The sequence below is a fragment of the Protopterus annectens genome, chromosome 1.part1 (assembly GCF_019279795.1).
Source record: "Protopterus annectens isolate FY-2018-M chromosome 1.part1, PAN1.0, whole genome shotgun sequence".
Taxonomy (NCBI): Eukaryota; Metazoa; Chordata; order Ceratodontiformes; family Protopteridae; genus Protopterus; species Protopterus annectens.
In genome coordinates, this window is record NC_056726.1 from 1463051808 (window position 1) to 1463072387 (window position 20580).

The 20580-nt window shown below is 43.8% G+C and overlaps 1 protein-coding gene across 1 annotated transcript in view; it reads left to right on the forward strand.

Annotated features, from left to right (window-relative positions):
• BSDC1 (BSD domain containing 1) overlaps positions 1 to 14807 on the forward strand; it is an 871248-nt gene extending 856441 nt beyond the window's left edge. Inside the window, exon 11 of the mRNA XM_044082455.1 lies at positions 14334 to 14807. Coding sequence (XP_043938390.1) covers positions 14334 to 14366 — 33 coding nt within the window. The 3' untranslated portion in view covers positions 14367 to 14807. The remainder of the gene's footprint in view (positions 1 to 14333) is intronic.
• The last annotated feature ends 5773 nt before the right edge of the window (positions 14808 to 20580 follow it).

Genomic DNA, 20580 nt, shown 5'->3' on the forward strand with positions numbered 1-20580 from the left:
CCTCTCCTGAGCCTTTAGATATAAAGGCCTTGCAGGATTTGGTACATAATACTCAGCAGGTTAGCAATCATTTTCTTCAGTGTGGTTATGATGCATTGGAAGCTTCATGTAGGTCAGCTATGACAGGGGCCGTCATACGTAGACATGCTTGGTTGAAAGAACAGACATTGCCAGATCATGTTAAAATAAAACTTCTAGATGCACCTCTGGAAAAAGATAAGCTATTTGGTGCTAATGCACAGGGTGTGTTGAAATCAATAGAGGAAAAGGCTAAATCAGTACAAACAGTCAAAGATTTCCTCCAGGTTCAGCCACCAAGGTTCAGCAGGAATTGGCCTTCAAAGAATTGGTCCTTTCCAGACACTGACAAGTTCCAAAGGGGAAAAAACAGGCGTGCTCGAGGTAGAGGGCAATACCGAGGCTCCTACAGGGGCCGCCAATGGCAACCAACAAATCAGAGAAGTGGCGCAGGGACTTCTGCTGCTCCACAGGTACAACCACAATGACTTGACTTTGACACCGCCGACCAAGGCTTAAAGAGAAGCACCTTTAGGCGGAAAATTATCCTTATGTTCAAAAAATTAGCACGTTTTTACAAAGGACAAATGGATTTTGGACATAATAGACAAAGGTTACAGGTTCCACTTCCATACCTTACCAGCAAGACAAGGCATGCCAAACCTGCCACACAATCAAAGGGCAGAGGCACTCTTACAAGTTTCAAAGCTACTACAAATCAAAGCAATAGAAAAGGTTCCTCCTCAGGAACAAGGCCGGGGATTCTACTCAACTGTTCCTTGTTCCAAGAAAAGAAAAGCAATGGAGACCTATACTAGACTTGTCCGCTCTAAACACTTTTCTCATTGTGCCAAGATTCTAAATGCTGACGTTACAGCAACTCCTTCCCATGCTGGGCAAGGAGTCTTGGCTGGTTACTCGGGACCTCAAGGAGGCATACCTGCATGTCCCAATCAGACACAGCTGCAGAAGATACCTCAGTTTTCTTGCAGGGCCAGAGCATTATCAATTCTCAGCATTGCCTTTTGGTTTATCTACTGCGCCCAGAGTATTCACGAAATGCCTGGCATCAGTATTTGCGCACTACAGAATCCAGGGGATACAAATATACCCTTATCTGGACGACTGCCTTATTCAAGCAGACAGCAAGCAAGCCTTGATAAGAAACTTGGACTATGTCATTCATCTACTGCAGGCTTTGGGATACACAGTCAACATTCAAAAATCAAGACTACTGCCATCCCAACAAATAATTTTTCTAGGAGCCAAACTGGACACAGATTCACAAATGGCTTTCCTCACAAAAGAAAAACAAGAACCAGTTTACTCCTGATTCCACTGGCAAGACTACACATGAGAAAACTACAATGGTACCTAAAAAGTTTATGGTCTCAACACAACCACAACTTAGAAGCAACTATTCCACTCATTCCATGTCTACAAAAGGAATTTTTGTGGTGGGCACAAGCAAGCCTGCTAAACAAAGGCATGTCCTTCAGCAAACCTCAAGCAAGCCAAACCATTACAACAGACGCCTCAGATCATGGATGGGGGGCGCACATGGAGGGCAGATGCATTCAAGGGCAATGGGCTCCCCGGGAATTGCATCTGCACATCAATCAAAAAGAGATGTTGGCAGTGATTCATGCAATCGAGGCCTTCGGAAAACTTCTTCAGCAAGGTCATCTGTTAATAAGGACAGACAACACCACTGCTATGTGGTACATAAACAAGCAGGGAGGCACCCATTCTTACCCCCTCTGCAGACTAACAATGACTCTTTGGGAAAAGTCCCTGAAACTGAACATACAGTTGCAATCCCAGTTTGTTCCAGGCAAGGACAATGTTCTGGCGGACAGTCTAAGCAGAAACATTATGGATCTGCACGAATGGATGTTGCATCCAGACTTTTTTTTTTCACAAATAACTCGTGTATGGGGAAGGCCGGACATAGATCTCTTTGCCTCACACCTCAATCATCATCTGAAGAAGTTTTGCTCAAGGACACACCATCCTCAAGCCTGGAGAATGGATGCTCTCTCCTTCAGCTGGAATTCTCTAACAATCTATGCATTCCCACCTCTACCATTAATGACCAAGGTGTTACTGAAGATCAAAGCAGAACAACCGAAGGGCATTTTGATAGCTCCAGACTGGCCGAGGCAGCACTGGTATCCATTACTAAGGAGCATAACTCGCACCAAGCCGTGGCCCCTGCCTCAATGGCCTCTGCTTATAACTCAGCACAATTACAGGACTGTTCATCCCAACTTGCAAACATTGCAACTGACAGCTTGGAGGGTTCCATGATTTCTCCCCATATCTCTCTCGCTCCAAAAAAGTTCAAGAGATCTTACTGGAAGCACGCAGGCCTTCCACCAGAAAAGCTTATTCAGCCAAATGGAAGAGATTCATCACCTGGAATGCCAACAAGGGTCAGGATGCATCAGTAATGAGCATCCCACAGATACTAGAATACTTGGCAGAAGTGCTTCACAATGGTCTTTCATATTCTTCCATAAAAATACACGCTTCAGCAATTTCAGCAAAATACAACTGTGATCCACCTGTGTTTTCACATCCTTTGCTAAGACAGTTTCTAAGAGGGATAAAGAATATCAAACCTCCAAGGAAACCACCAGTGCCTGCATGGGACCTCAACTTCGTCTTGGAAAAATTAACCCTTCCACCTTTTGAGCCAGCAGCATCTTCAGAATTGCAATTTCTCTCCTGGAAAACAGTTTTCCTGTTGGCAATTACTTCAGCAAGAAGAGTCTCGGAGATACAGGCCCTCACGTCAGTACCTCCATTTCTCATTTTCCATCAGGACAGAGTCTCTTTAAGAACCAGTCCTTCATTCATGCCAAAGGTGATATCCAGGGTTTCTCTAAATCAAGCAATTCACCTGCCTACTTTCTTTCCCAATCCTCAAAATAAAGGAGAAAAGCTTCTGCACACTTTGGACATAAACAGACAATTGCGCTACTACTTGGACAGAACAAAGGCCAACAGAAAGTCAGACCAACTATTTGTAGCCTACGCAGCTGGAGTACAAGGAAAGGCAATTTCCAAGCAAACAATTTCAAAATGGATTGGAAACTGCATCAGTTTCTGCTACTCTTTCCATGGAAAAGGTGTGCCAGCCAATATCAGGCCACACTCCACCAGAGTTACAGCCACCTCCACAGCCTTTCTAAGAGGGGTGGCTACAAAGGACATTCTAGAAGCTGCTACATGGAGCTCCGTGCATACATTTTCCAAGCATTACAACCTGCCTTTATATTCCAGATCCTGAGCAGGCTTTGCTTCGGCAGTCCTGCAGGGCATTTTAGCTACACCATCCTTATCTTAGATCCTATCACCCCCAGCTTGGCTATGGTATTCAACCCATATGTAAGGACTGCAGTTGCATTCTTGAAGGACATAGTACAGTTTTGTACCTACCATAAATGTAGATGTCCGATAGATATGCAACTGCAGTCAGGTTTTCCCTCCCTCCTACCCCTCTGTTGTTCTCTTTTTTGGGTCCACTCCCCCTTTCTCAAATTAGCTGGGGATATCTGTTATGGTGTATCTGTTTATTACTGTTGTGCATGTCTTGATTTTTTATCCATTCTCTAAATTTAGCCTTCCTTGGAGGGCACCTGGCATCTGGGGCAAGAAACACTGAAGAAGATGGCGGCGGCTGATGCTTTTATACCCTGGCCGCTCTGACGTCAGGTAGGAGCCGACATCAGCCGACGCCGGACCCAGACTTTGGAATCCGGCCGACCGAAGGGCTGCCTGAGGCAGGACAACCCATATGTAAGGACTGCAGTTGCATATCTATCGGACATCTACATTTATGGTAGGTACAAAACTGTACTTTCAGCCTGTCCCAGCAGAACAAAGGGGACAAGGCTTTTATTCAAGACATTTTCTGGTACCCAGAAAAGACAACTCCTGGTGTCCTATCCTGGACCTCTCTATTCTCAACACCTTTTTGGTAGTTGCAAATTTTGAAATGCTAACTCTGCAGCAGCTTCTTCCCATGCTAGCCAAGGATGCCTGGCTGGCAACCCTAGACTTAAAGGAAGCTTACCTGCACATCCCAATAAGGGAATCTTGCAGGAAATACCTACGCTTCAGGTCAAGCTCCATGCAGTTCTCTGCACTTCCCTTTGGCTTATCTACTGCACCCAGGGTATTCACAAAGTGCCTAGCTCCAGCCATTGCATTTTGCAGGCAGGGAAATGTTCAGATTTACCCATATTTGGACGATTGTCTGATTCAGGCAGAAAGCCGGGACTTGCTATTACAACATCTGGCATTCGTAAAGAAACTTCTAACCCCACTGGGGTACACCATCAACGAAAATAAATCCTGCCTAGTACCCTGCCAACAGATTGTATTCCTGGAAGCAAGCTTGAACACAACTTCCCAGATGGCATTCCTCACTCCAGAGAAACAAGTTTACTTGACAACCTACTTCAAACTATTGGCCACAAAACCCCAGCTATCTGCAAGGAAAATACTGCAAGCCCTGGGGTTCATGGCCTCTTGCATTTTACTAATTCCATATGCAAGACTGTATATGAGGAAACTCCAATGGTATCTAAAAAGCCTACGGTGTCAACATTCTCAGGACCTGGAAACAATGATTTCTATTATTCCTTGTATCAAGACAGAGTTCGTTTGGTGGGCAGAGGCCTGCTACCACAACAAGGGGCTCCCTTTCACTCTAGCTCCTGCCACCCACACCCTCACAACAGATGCATCAGACTATGCATGTGGGGGGCTCACATGGCAGGGCAGTGCATTCAAGGCAAATGAAACCTGAGACAGATGCACCTGCATATCAATCAAAAAGAAATGTTAGCTGTACAGAATACTCTGAAAGCCTTCAAAGACTGTATTCTTCCAGGACAACTATTGGTAAAGACAGACAACACCACAGTTATGTGGTACATAAACAAGCAGGGGGGAACCCACTCGTACCCTCTCTGCAAGACTAGCCATGGCCCTGTGGAACATAGACTTGAGCTACCAAGTACACCTGCAAGCTCAATTCCTGCCAGGCATACTGAATTCACTGGCAGACGACTTAAGCAGAAATCACATGGACCCACACGAATGGAAACTAGAAGCCAAAATATTCAACCTCTTGAGGAACAAATGGGGGGCGCCAGAGATGGACCTGTTTGCCTACCCTCAGAACTACCAATTGAACAAATTCTGCACAAGAACTCCCTAAGCCAAGCTTGGAAAGTGGATGCCCTGTCCTTTACCTGGGAAAGCCTTTCAGTTTATGCCTTTCCCCCTCTGCCTCTCCTCTCAAAGGTTCTACTAAAGATCAAACAGGACAAGCCAAGGACAATACTGATTGCACCAGACTGGCCACGCCAGCACTGGTACCCCCTCTTGCGCAGTATGGCACTGCTACAACCATGGCACCTGCCTCAGACCACTTCCCTACTGTCCCAGCAGGTGGGCCAGATTCTGCACCCTCAGCTTCAAACCCTGAACCTTGCAGCCTGGCTAATTCCTTGAGCTCTCCTTTAGCATCCCTCAGTCAGCAGGTATTGGATGTCATTCTGGAGGCAAGGAGGCCTAGTACTAGAAAATCCTATGCTGAAAAGTGGAAAAGATGCTGTTCCTGGAGCCAGGCTTAGGGGATAGGCACAACGGTGCCCAGCTTACCTCAGATTCTACAGTACTTAACAGAAATGCTCCACAGTGGCCTTTCCTTCTCTTCAATTAAAATTCATGCCTCTGCCATTTCAGCACATTATAATACAGAGCCACCCCTCTTCTCTCACCCCTTGCTAAAGCAGTTCCTTAGAGGGGCCAAAAATTTAAGACCCCCCTCAGGAGAGCTCCCACTCCAGCCTGGGACCTTAACTTTGTATTGGAAAAGCTCACTCTTCCCCCCTTTGAACCAGCGGCTACAGTAGAGTTGAAATTCCTTTCTTGGAAAACAGCCTTCCTTCTAGCCATCACTTCAGCAAGAAGAGTGTCTGAATTACAGGCCCTCATGGCAGTGGATTTCATTATCTTCCATGTGGACAGGGTTTTCCTCAGGACTAATCCTTCCTTTATGCCCAAGGTGGTGTCTTCTGTGGCCCTAAATCAGTCCATTCATTTGCCTACTTTTTTCCCTAAGCCACAAAGCAAAGGGGACTGAATACTGCACTCTCTGGATGTGCACAGACAACTTAGATTCTATCTGGACAGGACTAAGCCTACCAGAAAATCTGACCAGCTGCTAGTTAGCTTTGCTGCAGAGGGGAAGGCCATTTCAAAGCAAACCATTACCAAATGGATAGCCCATTGCATTAATTTCTGCTACAAGCACCGTGGAAATCCTACCCCACAGGGGATAAGAGCTCATTCCACCAGGGCTGCATCTACCGCTGCGGCTTTACTCAGAGGGGTCCCTACTAGGGACATCCTAGAAGCTGCCACCTGGAGCTCTGTACATACCTTCACCAAGCATTACCACTTGCCTATCTTTTCTAAATCCAGAGCTGGATTTGCCACTGCAGTCTTGCAGGGATTAATAGCTGGCCCTAATGCTCTTTAACTTTCTCTTCCCTTCCTTATCTTTGGGAATTGACCGAAATGTGATGACTGCAACAGTGAAACACGAAGAACATAGTACAGTTGTGTACACTTACCATAATGTAGATGTTCGAGTGTATTCACTGTTGCAGTCCTGGTTACCCTCCCTCCAGCCCCCCTGACTTCGCTTGGCTCTACCTTTCTTTCTTTTTTGGTATATTTATTTTTTATTGTATATTTGCTTTTTGATGGGGGTGTACCATACCATATAATTGCTTCCTAATGTGGGGGCACCTGACATCTGGGGCAAGAAAAACTGATGTAATGGCGTCGGCTGCATGTTTTATACCCCTGATGTCATGGAAGAGGCGACTGCATCCAACGCAGAAATCTGAAGACTCCGGCTGAGGGCTACCTGCAGGCAGATAACCCAAATGTGATGACTGCAACAGTGAATACACTCTAACATCTACATTTATGGTAAGTGCACACAACTGTACTTTTCCATTCACGCCCATTTAAGTTAGATGACGTCTAAGGGTGTTCCTTTACCTTTCCCTTCCTGTTATTTGTTAGTAGTTGTTTTTTCCCCTCCCTTTCTGGTTACCGTCCATTTTAGTTAGAGGGTGGTTAACCAAGTCCGTTTAAGTTAGAGGACTTACCCCCCCCACTTTCCTGTTACTGTTGTTGTTTAAAAAAAAAAAAGAGAGAGGTATTTTATTTCCTTACGTTTCTTTACCTTTAATTAGTTAGTGTGTTGTGCTTCAGTTTTTCTAACACGTTCTTGACCAGTATGTCTCAAAAAGAAGGTAAGCCCTTAGGATTCAAAAAATGTGAGAAGTGCAGTAAAAAGATGCCCCTCCGTGATTCACTCACTTTGTGTGCACTGTTTGTGGCCTTTTCATCTACAGTTCCATATGCCACGCTTTTAACCAGAGGGCACTTATGGAATGAACAAATAAGTTGATCTTGAAGGGGTTATTGAAATCCCCGTTTTCTGAGACTATTCTTTACTGATTCCCTCCTCTCCAAAATCAGATAAGTCTGAGAGAGTGGGAAAACGGCCTTCTCCAGCTGCAAAATCCTTGTCCGAGCTGAAAGCCAAACATCCCGAAAGTGTCCACTCCGACAGCACCTATGGAGCAGACAGCAACCTACAGAGCAAGGACTTCATCAGAGCAGACAGAGTCGTTGGCTCCAAAATCCTCTATTGACTCCTCTGCTCTGAAAGACCTGTTACCTGCTGTAGCTGATGCAGCGAGCAGATAAGGTCAACGCACAGCTCACTACCCTCAATTCGATGGTCAGCTCGTCCATGAGACTCATTTTATATGCAGCAGATGAAGCGATTAGGGTGGTGAGTTTTATTTGTGTTGGGATACTACTCCAAAGATTAGCAACATATTGGGAGTAGAGCAACATTATTTGCCTTATTTGTAAGTAATAAGAATTTGTTACAAAAACAGAGGTCCCTTGCTGGACAGTAGGGCAGTAATACGTTTTGTAGTGCAGGGCGTTTTTCTGGATGATGAATTAGTTTGTGTACTGTAGTTAGTTGTGAGTATGTTAGGTAATTAGTTGCGAGTATGTTAGGTAATTGTGCAGTTCAAGCCAGTTTAATTGCATTAAGCTATGGCAATGGTGGGTCCTATGAGAGAGAGGTTGGTGGCAAATTTAGCTATTTTATTGTAGCAGGAGAAATTTCTGTGCAAATTCATCCTATCAGGAAACCAGTTCTTTTTTTATTGTAAAGCAGCAACTTCAGATGATTATGCCAGTGCATGGGAGTCGTGGTGGTTTTGACCACAAAGAAACAATATTTTAGTGTTTAGTGCTGCTCAGGCAACATGCTTTTATCTGAGTAATTGTCAATAAATATTTTGCTGTATCTCAAAGATAATTATTCATAATTCTTAGCTAGTAGAAGTTACTCGCATGTTTTGTTATATAAATGTTTATTTGCCCATGTCTTATGTGGTAGTTCAATAAAGGTGTTTGCTGCCACAACAGGCTGATAATTTGCCTCTGATGCAGGTGAGAGAGACTGCTGTGGCCAAGCTGGTTCCTCAGACCACTATTATAACTCTCAACTTCCTAACAAAAGAAATCTGGATAAAGCATTAAATAATGCGGGGAGGGCAAGGACCTAAAAATAGGGACAGACTTTAAATATTGTTGTAAACTTGGAATATTGGTTTTTGTGCTAACCTGCTTTTTTTCTGAAGGATATTTAATTTATGTATTTATTTATTTATTCATTCATTGACATTTGATTACCGGGAAAGCCTGACTGTGCAGAAGCCCATTTTCAGCAGAGGCCCGAGAGGAAAAAGCTCCAGATTCTTACAAAACATTTCAAGAACAATAATTTTACAGTCTTCAGAAATAAAACATGCAGTTTAAATAATTATAATAACTTACACATAATGCAAATACATTGTTTAATACATTGTTTAAGAATCTATACAAGTTGTATGACAATCATTTAATATTTAGAGAAATTTTAGACAGTTTGTAGAGAAATTAAAGGTAAGTTAGTCTAATACAAACAGGAATTGCAATATGAAGTGAGGGAAAAAAACAGACGTTATATTTAGAGAGAAAGTCAGGGAAGAGAATTTGATAGTAAGGAAGTAAGTGAAGAAGGGGGAAAGTAAGGAGGTATAAGGAATGAAAAGGTACTTGTTCACATTTAGGGATATAGTTTATCCTGGGGTTTGAACAAGAACATAGCCAAATTGAAGCTAGGAAAGCTTTCAGAGTGGTTTTGAAAGAAGGGAGGCGCAGGTATAGATCTCATGGATGCAAGTAAGGAGTTCCAGGCCTTAGCAAGCTTGTATGAGTACAGACAATGCCCAGCAGATTTGCTAGGTTTGTAGACAGGAGTTTTTGGTCAGTGGATTTCACTGACCGATTGGGAACATAATTGTGTAAAATGTTTTTTAGTGCTGGACAGACAGATGCTGGATAATTAGTTAATATTTTGTAATTTTGTTACATTTAGCGGTGTTATTTAATATTAGTGTAGGAGCTTCTTGTATTTTTATAAAAGAAAATTACATTTCAGTTCGATACAAGTTCAGATGTTAATATAAATAAAACAGCATTCTGGTTATAGTTTGTGTTTAATATTTTGTCTGTTCTTCAGTTTCAATTTTGAATGTTAGTATCCCACAATTTCATTGGAGTGGGTAGGGTTACATAATTTATGCAAATTTCATGTTGAGTGTGTCCAGATGTTTTAGCCAGTTGTACCTACTTTTTATGGGCCTTTGTACAGAATTTTGATGATTCCAGGTTGAGAGGTATGAGTCTCTCTCCGAAAGTACTGATCTCGTGGAAGAAGAGGGGTCTCCGCTGTCAACTGTGTTGGATGCGCGGTGGTGCAGCAGTTTGAGTTGTCGCCTCACAGCAAGAGGTTCTCCGGTTTGATTCTCAGCTGGGGTGCCTTCCATGTGGAGTCTGCATGTCCTTCCTGCATTCGTGTGGGTTTACTGCAGGTGCTCTGGTTTCCTCCCACATTACAAAGACATGCGCCTGGAGCATTTCTCCCCAGGCATCCGCTGAAAATTGGCTCATTCCAAGTCAGACTTTCCCAGTAAACAAATATAAAATAAATAAGTGTTGTCTATTGCTGATGTTTCCATGAGGGTCATTTTGAATGCAGACAATGGTTCATCCTGAGCAGCTGGCATCTGCATTGCCATGCGATGCAGTGTTTGGGATGTGCCTGTGCAACTTTGCAGATTGCTTCAGGGAGGTCCTTTATTGACACCCCTTTTGATGACTCTTCCTTGTTTAAAGACAGTCTTAGTAGGAGCAAACAAGAAGGGAAGATGCTGTCCACCAGAGGAGTACATTTTGCTACCCCTATGTAAACCTTCTCAAGGAATCTGAAGATGAAAAACATATCTTTTAGAAAGTTGCTGCAACCTTCTCAGGATGCTTCTTGTAAGGGTTCTGCCTGTGGCAACTGGAGGAGCTGTTATGGAGCAACCTGCAGGGCAGAAGAGATTTTCAAAATTGAGGCTTCTGCAGACCCTTCTGCAGTGGGCCATTTCATTGATCCTGAAGGCAGTCTGGGGGTCACTTGGCTGTTCACCCAAACGTTTGGGTGGCCATCACCCCAGACGTGTTGGTGTTAGAGAGTCAAATCCAGAACTTATACCATTTCCTTTTTTAGAAATTACAAGGTCCATTACTAAAGTCTCCCAGGCTTTCCACCCCATCAGAGACTGCAGGCAGCATTAGAGATTCAGAAGCTGCTGGCAGATTGAGTCCTCCAAGATGTCCCACCCGACCAACAAGGTTCTGGGGTCTACTCAAGGTTTTCTTTGTTTTGTTTTTTTTTTTTTTTTGTTTGTTTTTTTCCCTCCAAAGGAGGAGGACCTCAGTCCTACTTTGGATTTAAGCAAATTGAATCCCTTCATGAAACAGACCAAATTCCAGAAGTTACAGTGCAGTCCATTCTACCTCTACTGAAGAAGGACAATTGGATGTGCTCAATAAAACTCAAGGACTCCTACCATCATGGCAAGAAAGGGAGGCACTCCAGGAGGTTTCTGTGTTTCCAGCCAGGGGCCAGGCATTAACAATTCAGATCCCTGCCATTCACTGTCACTACCACCCATTGAGTGCTCACCAAGTGCATGGCAGTGGTTGCAGCCTGGCTCCAGCTGCAGGGTTTGCCGGTCTTTTCTTACGTGGATGATTGATGCTCTAATGGGGGCAGCAAGAAGCCACTTATTGCCACAGATACCTTACTGTAGTTGTGCGGCCAGTTAGGGATTATGGTCAGTTATCTAAAGTCCGATCTACAGCCCATTCAGACATTAGAATTCATAGGTTGCCACTCACATGCTGTCAGTCAAAACGCCAGATTCCCAAGTTCCAGAGTGATCAACCAGAGTGATCAACCTTCGATCCCAGCCAGTATCTGTGCTTGCCTTTTCAAAGCCTCAAGCTCATGCAGTATTGAAAACTGTGCCACATGGCAGTTTCAGTAGGGTTGGTTCCCTTAGCAAGGCATTGCATGAGAGCTTTGCAGTGGACTCTTACAGTGCAGTGGTCATACTTGACCCATCTAATGGACTTTCCAGTAAGATTGACAAAGATATGTCGTGATCAGATTTGGTGGTATTTACAATCTCCCTTTAGTGACCAATGGGAGATCATTCTTCCCCTTACTGTGGCTAGAGTCACCACGGATGCCTCCCTTCATGGGTGGGGGGGACATTTCAAAGGGAGGACAGTTCAGTGGTCTTGGTGTTCTGCAGAGACCAACATTCACATCAGTGTCCTTGCATTGCAGGCATTTCAGGATCTCCTCCCCAGCGGTATGATTTTTGATACAGATGGTCAGTATGTCTGTTATCTCAACAAGCAAGGGGAGCACATTCTTATCTTCTTTGTCGGAAGACCATGATGGTTTGGCAATAGGTGATTTCACCTCAATGGTTTCTGATTGCAATGCATGTCCCATGGAGTTCCACCATTCTGGCCAACAGCTTGAGCAGGAACTTTCTTTTTCTACGAATGACAGCTCATATCTTCTGGCACTGGGGCACTCCATGTTGTGACCTCTTTGCCTCCCCTTCCAATACCAAGTGCAACAACTATTATGCCTTAGTCCCCCTCAGGGGCTGTTACCCAGAGAAGGTATTCTGTATGCTTGGTCCCTGGGACTGCTACATGCTTATGCCCCAGGGCCTCTGATTGCTAAATTTCTCTAGGAAGGCAACCTGTTGGAGAGCAGCAGTGGTCCTCATAGATCCCTTCTGGCGTCATCAGGTGTGGTGCTGCTTTCTGTGGCCTCTTTTGCGATACCCTTCTTGGATTCTGGATCCTACTCCAAATCTTATTTCTCATCCAGCATATCTGGATCCTCCTAATCTGCAGTCCCTCAAGCTAACCACATGTTTTTTTCAGGTCCCTTTATGGCCAGGAATCCCAAGCTGTCTGATAGCTTTTGGGACGATGACAAAATATGCACAGCACTATCTACTAGAAAAGTGTATTTCAGTAAATGGAAACATTTTGTGATGTGTAAGGAATGTCAAGGATCTGATTATTTTTCTGCTCCATTAGTCAGGTCTAAGTTTTCTTGCCAAGTTATTTAATTCAGGCTCTAGTTTTTCTGCAGTAAAGATACAACTGGCAGCCATTTTTAATTTTCATGTCAGGAGGGATAATGTTTCATTGGCTGCTCTGAAAATTTCCAAGGCTTTCCTCAGACATGCATTTAATTTGCACCATCTCATTTGGGATCTGGTTCCTCCCTGGAATTTGTCTTTTGTGTTGCAAGGCCTTGCAGGCCCTCCTTTTGAACCTTCTGCTCCTTCAGACTTAAAAGTTATGTAGGAAAACTTTGTTTTTGGTGGACGTTACCTTGTTGAGCGAGTGTCAGAGCTACAAGGCCTTGATTCTTCTCCTTACAGGGTGTTTCATAAAGATAGGGCCCCACTGCACACTAGTCCTGTTCTGCCCAAAGTAGCCCCTAACAGTAACCTGAATAGGTTTGTTCACTTGTGTCTTTTTCTAATTTCTCAAATCAGGGTGAATACTTGCTGCATTGCTTGGATGTGCATAGGCAATTCACATTTTATCTGGACAGGACAAAATCTTTTAGAAAATCCAGTCAGCTATTTTTCTTTTTCATGATCCAGACCTGTTTCGAATGTGACATTATCCAAGTGACTGTTAGACTGTTTTTCCTTTGCTTATGCCTTGAGAGGGAAGACCCTGCATGGCAAACCTAAAGGGCAGTCTACTAGAGCTACAGCTACTTCTACAGCTTTCTTTTCCAGAACTTCCACAAGGTCTGTGCAACAGCTACTTGGATGAGCCAGCACACCTTTATCATTACAAGCTGGACATTCAGTTCAGGTCTATGGCTTCCTTTGCCTCCACCATGTTGCGAAATATCCTTCTTTAAAGCCTTCCAAGGATTTTTTTGTGACTGAGGACTCTGTCCTGTAGGTTGAAGCCAGACGGAGAAGATATTGGATACGAAAGTTGTGCCCTTACCATAACAATAGATCGTATTGTCGGTCTCCATCTGGTTCAAACCCCCCCCCCCTCTTCCTCCCTTGCTCTTGCCTCTTTGGAAGATCTCCTTGCCTAAGATGACCAAGGTGGGGGAGGTTTTATTCTCCTTTGTTCTTGGAGTCCTTAAAATTACTCTCTACTTGGAGAAATGTATTTTAAAGCTATATTTAGATGGGGCAAACTCAATCTGAGGTGTCTGTTGAGGAGCGGGAGATTGTGGTTAGGAGAGTTGGAGCACTGCAAGTTGAAGTCTGAAGGATTTGGCGGACGTCACATTCTACAGGTTGAAACAGATGGAGACAGACAACACAGATCTATCATTATGGAAAATACATAACTTTTGTTTCCTTCTTGCAAGGAAAGATCTGCTTGACCTTATTTTTCTATTGCACAGGTCACTACTTATTGTATATACATCCAGGGATATGGCCACTTGTACTGGTTTGTGCAATTACATAGGATAAACATTAAATATTCTGTAATGATTTCAGCACAAGTAACTGTCTGGTTCCTTTATGTACGTGTTCATATGCTTTTGCAATCCCTTTGTGTGTAAACGTATGTGTGGCTTTGTTCTGGGTTAGAAGTGGACAAAGGGTGTGTTTGATTTTGCTGGGTAACCCGGTTATCATACAGACAAATGTGTGTAAGTAAACATTTTCTGTTTATTTTCTGATATAAGTTGTGGTCGTTTTCACTGTGCACTAACAATGTGCTGTTTCTTTTAGGACAGCGAAGAGGACTGGGAAGACTGGGAATGAGTGAAGACAGCTAAGGAATGGCCATGCTGTTGAATGCTTAGCCAGCATCTCCACTTGCCACTAATAAGCATCTTGCTTTCGTAAATTCCACTCTTGTAGCAGTGCTGGCCGTTTCTGCTAGAATCAAGAAAGCATTTCATTCATGACTTGTTTCTTTAGTTCAGGATTAAAAAAGGCACACACTGAGACCGGAGGAACGTGCTTTCAGAAACTGGGAGGTTTCAGTTGTACGCATGTTTTTTTATTGTTCTGGGGGTCATACCAGAAGGAAACATTACCAATAGGGGTATGAAGCTTTGAGGACTTGCACCATGTTTCAGAGAGTCCACTGTACTCTTACTGTGTTTGAAAAATGACTGCATTTATTGGCCTTCTGATTATAGAGTGGGAGAGTAACTACCAATATTTGGTTTGATAAAAATGTTCTTTAGTTATCATTAATCCAAGTCTCTTTCTTTTAACTGTTCATTTTTTTCTGTTCCTGTCATATGCTGTTATGTGAATGCAACAGAAATGGAAACATGTTTCAATGAAGTAGAGTGAGCATTTCCGTTGACCTTTGACACCTTCTGCATAGCAGTAGTGTTTCAGAAATAACTTGTTCTAATTGAATTGTCTGCCGTTCAGCAGCATCCTGTGAGAGAGGGAACTGGAGCATTGGAATTGTGACATGAATGGCATTTAAACTGCTTTGGAATCGCACACCTTCTCCTTTTCTATGTTCTTTGTGTAATCCTAAGAGAAAATTTCATTGTTGTCTGCATTAACATGTGCTTAAATTCTTTACTTTTTTGTTTTTGGTTTTACTGGAAAGTCTTGCAAATTTGCATATTTTATTGTTCCCTTTATGAAAGATTTGATTAACATGCTGTTCTTTATTTTGTTTGAGTTAATTGACAGATCTTTACAGTTACTATGATTGTGTTTCTACCCTCCACCTTTCTGTGTCTTTTTATTTACTTATTTTTTTGTTATGTAATTTCCCTTGCTTAGGGACATATGCATGACATGACATCACACATCATATTACATACGTGAGCCCCAGTGATAAGGACCAAAGTTCTTACATTCACATGTACTTTGCTTCTTGTCAAATAATTGAAGGTTCCTTTTCGATCCAGTAGGGAGGCTCTTGTTTTCACACATCTAGTCAGGAGAGTTCTTGTTTATCACTGGCAAGTAGGTTAAAGATGTTCTTTGTGTTTCACTGTTGCAGTCATTACAATTGGGTTATCCTGCTGGCAGGCTACCCTCAGTCGGCCTGAATTCCAAAGTCTAGGTCCGGCGTCTGTTGCTGTCGCCTCTTCCCTGACGTCAGTGCCCCTGGGGTATAAAAGATGGAGCCGACGCCATTTTCCTCAGTCTTTCTTGCCGCGTGGCACCCGAAGCAAAAGCAGTTCGCAAGTGCCGGTTGGCCGACTCCTGAGATTTTCGTGTTCAAATTTCAGATCCGAAGTCTTCACTAAAAAGCTAAGTACCCTGTTGGGGAAACTTTTTTCTTGCTCCAGACCGATGTCAGAAAAAGTTAATAATTGTATTTCTTGTGGGAAGCAAATACCTCATAAGGAATTTCATTCTTGCTGTATTCCTTGCCTAGGCCCTGACCACGATGTTGCTAGTTGTCGGTTTTGTGCTAGATTTAACCAACGCACTATTAAGCGTCGGTACGATTTTGCATTTCACTATTTTGGCAGAAGATTTAACTATACAATGTCGTCGGATAGCCATCCGACTACCGGAATTCACAAGAAACGTAAAGAAAAGGACAGGCATTTGAGGTCCAAAACTGACGATGAGGCCTCTTCTAAGCTAGTCGCCGATTCGCCGGTCCTCAGTGAGGTGCTTTCACAGCCCCTGACGCCCGCTACATTAGAGCCGCAGGCTGCTTCCGACTTCCGCGTGGAGCCGACTAGGCCACTGGAAACTCAAGGTATTGGAACCTCGGAAACTATTCCCTCAGATGGGTCCGGAGCCGCTGAGCAGGCATCAGCTTCTGAGGGTGTTTTCAGGCCTACACAGTTATATGTTAAAACGACTTCAGCTTCAAAGGCAAAGACTAAAGCACCTCTAAAGACAAAGAAACAAGTACAACAGCCCCATGGACAGGCCTCCATGCCTAATAAACAGATGCCCAAAATGGCCGAAGACCTAATTACTTTGATCAGAGGTTCCCATCCCCCTCCTGATAAGAGGCCTAGGCAAGAGACAGAATATGAATCTTCAGATCAGGTTTCCATTTCTTCTGGTCAGGAATACTCTCTTCCTCCCTATGAGGATTCTGATGCTGAAGAATCTATCCCTTCAGCCTCCCCTCCTGAGGATTATTCTATTGGGGAAACTCTGCATACCATGAGGGAGCATTTCCACTGGGAGAGCCAAGATTATTTAGAATCTAAGAAAAGGCTCAGAGACTTCCTTTTACTACCTTAGCACAGGCCCCTTGCTATTCCACCTATGTTAGACATTGTAGGTGATGTATTTTCAGAGTACAGTCTGACTCCTGACTCTTTACCTCCAGCTCCTGTTAAGCCAGACAGATACTACAGGGTTCCTGATTCACATAAATTTCCTTTTCAAAAACCCTGCTGCTGACCCAGAAACTATCTCTCAGGGTCCCAAAGCGGTCAAGGCTTCCACTGCAAAAAACCCTACTCCCTCTGACAGGGATTCTAGGGCACTGGACAGATGGGGAAAAAAAGATTTACACTTCTGCTACCTTGGCTATAAGAGCTTTAAATTGTCAGTTTCATATGCTTAAATATCAGCAATATGTTATGTCACTGCTTAAACAGAAAATGTTGATAAATCTGAATGTGCAGAAAACAAATAAATGCAGGATTTATTGCATGCAGCTGAACAAGTTGGAAAGCATACTTTGCAATGTGGATTTGATTCTCTGGAGGCCTCCTGCAGGGCCACAGTTATGGGTTCTGTCATTAGGAGGCATGCTTGGTTAAAGGAACAAAATCTACCTGATCATGTTAAGGCAAAATTATTAGATTCTCCATTACAGCATGATGCTTTGTTTGGTGTTAAAGCAGAAGAGGTGTTAAAGAAAATGGAGGACAAAGCTAAATCTTTGCAAACAGTCAAGAATTTCTTACAGGTACAGCCACCAAGATTTAGCAGACACTGGCCTACAAAGAATTGGTCCTTTCCAGTGTCAGACAGGCCACAAAGGGGCAGATACAGACGCCCTAGAGGCAGATCCCAGCCCCAAGGTTCGTACAGGTCTAAACAATGGGGTGCTTCTACCCCCAAAACTGGAGAAGACAAATCACAGCCATACAGGAAACCGTCCCAATGACTTCCTCCTGCCTGCGCCAAGCACTATCTTCTGGCAGCACCTTTAGGGGGAAAGTTAGCACTTTTTTCTCAAAATTGGCATATAATAACCCAGGACAAATGGGTCTTAAACATAGTGTCACAAGGCTACAAGTTTCACTTCTATACCCTGCCAAGGGCAAACGGTTGGCCAGACCTGCCAAAACATCAGTGGGCAGACGCACAAAACCAAGTCTCATCCCTCATGGACATGAGGGCCATTCAACAAGTACCAGAGCAAGAGCAGGGACAAGGATTCTATTCAAGACTGTTCTTGGTACCCAGAAAGGACAAAGCCTGGAGATCAATACTGGACCTATCTATTCTAAACACATATCTGGATATTCCAAAATTCAAAATGTTGACTCTGCAGCAGCTTCTACCCATGTTGGGCAAGAAGGCTTGGCTTGTGACTTTAGATCTGAAAGAGGCATACCTGCATGTCCCAATCAGATAAACATGCAGAAGATACCTCAGATTCAAAGTTGGCTCAATGCACTACCAATTCACTGCACTGCCCTTTGGCTTATCTGCTGCGCCCAGGGTCTTCACAAAGTGCCTGTCACCAGTAATTGCATTCTGCAGACAAAGAGGAATACAAATATATCCTTACTTGGACGACTGTCTCATTCAAGCAGAGAACAAGGACATTCTACTACAGCATCTGGCGTTCGTAAAGAGATTACTACCATGCCCTAGGGTACACAGTCAACGAACAGAAATCAAAACTAGTACCTTCTCAAGAGATAATATTCCTGGGTGCAGCCTTAAATACAACTGCCCAGATGGCTTATCTCACGCCAGACAAAGGCAACTGACTACCTATTTCAAAATGTTGGGATCAAAGGCCCAGTTATATGCAAGAAAAATTCTGCAGGCTTTGGGCTTCATGGCATCCTGCATTCTACTAATTCCATATGCAAGACTGCATATGAGTAAACTTCAATGGTACCTAAAAAGTGTTTGGACTCAACATTGCCACAGCCTGGAAACTATAGTTACTCATTCCCTGCCTGCAACAGAAGTTTTGATGGTGGGCGAAGGCCTGTCACCAAAACAAGGGACGGCCATTCACTCTACCCCCAGCCACACAGACATTAACAACGGATGCATCGGATTATGCTTGGGGAGCCCACATGGCAGGAAGATGTATTCAAGGCACATGGTCCGTAAACCAAATGCATCTACATATCAATCAAAAAGAGATGCTAGCTGTTCAAAATGCCCTGACAGCCTTCAAGGACCTACCAACTACTGATAAAGATGGACAATACCACAGTCATGTGGTATATAAACAAGCAGGGAGGCACTCATTCTTACCCCCTTTGCAGACTGGCCATGACTTTGTGGGACACAGCATTGACTTACCAAGTACATCTGCAGGCACAGTTCCTGCCAGGAAAGATAAATACTCTGGCAGACGAACTAAGCAAGAAACCTCATGGATCCCCACGAGTGGAAATTGGATCCACAAGTCTTCAGCATGATAACAAGGAAATGGGGATGTCCGGACATCTATTTACCTCACCTCACAACTGCCAACTAAAGAGAGTCTGCACAAGGACTTATCACAGACAAGCATGGAAGGTGGATGCCCTATCTTTCAGCTGGAAAAACTTAACAGTGTATGCCTTTCCTCCTCTGCCTCTCCTCCCCAAGGTACTCCTAAAGGTCAGACAGGAGAAGCCAAAAATGACACTGATTGCCCCAGACTGGCCACGCCAGTACTAGTATCCAATCCTAAGGAACTTGTCTCAGTGCCCAGCCTGGACCTTACCTCAAGTGCTGCATCTACTGTCCCAGCAGAACAATCAGATCCTGCACAGCCAACTCAAGACCTTAAATCTGACAGCATGGAAGATAATGTAGTCATACAAAACACACCTCTCACTAAAGCGGTGATGGATGTCATTTTGGAGGCCAGGAGGCCTAATACTAGAAAATCATATGCTGGAAAATGGGAGAGATTCTGTGCTTGGAACCAGGCACAAGGAATTGACACAGCTGTACCAAATATTCCTCAGATTTTGCAATACTTGACTGAGAAGGCCTGTCCTTTCCATCTATAAAAATTCATGCCTCTGCCATTTCGGCTCATTACAATACAGAGCCACCAATCTTTTTTCTCGTCCGTTATTAAGGCAGTACTTCAGAGGGGCCAAAAATTTAAGGCCTCCAAGGAGATCACCAATACCTGCATGGGACCTCAATTATGTCTTAGAAAAACTCGCCCTGCCTCCTTTTGAGCCAGCCGCTACAGCTGATATAAAGTTTTTATCTTGGAAAACAGCTCTGCTCCTAGCAATAACTTCTGCAAGACGAGTCTCAGAGCTACAGGCACTCATGGCTGTGGAACCTTTTATCATTTTTTATCCAGACAGGGTTTCTCTGAGGATAAACCCGACTCTTATGCCTAAGGTAGTGTCCAGTGTGGCCCTTAACCAAACTGTTCATCTGCCTATCTTTTATCCAAACCCACAGAATAAGGCGGAGAGAATTCTGCATTGTTTGGACATAGACAGCTACGCTTCTATTTGAACAGAACGAAAGCTTTCAGAAAGAGCAATTACTAGTGGCATATGCTGCAGAATCACAAGGAAAGGCGATCTCAAAGCAGACTATTTCAAAGTGGATAGGCCACTGCATTCGTTTCTGCTATTTACAACATGGCAAGCCAGTACCTAAAGGCATTAGGCCACATTCAACCAGAGCAGTAGCCACTTCAGCAGCCTTCCTCAGGGGAGTACCAACCAAAGATATTTTAGAGACTGCTACTTGAGTTCAGTGCACACCTTCTCAAAGCAGTACCACTTACCACTCTACTCTAAATCCAGGGCAGGCGTTGCCACTGCAGTTCTGCAGGGCCTAATAGCCACTCCTAATGCTATTT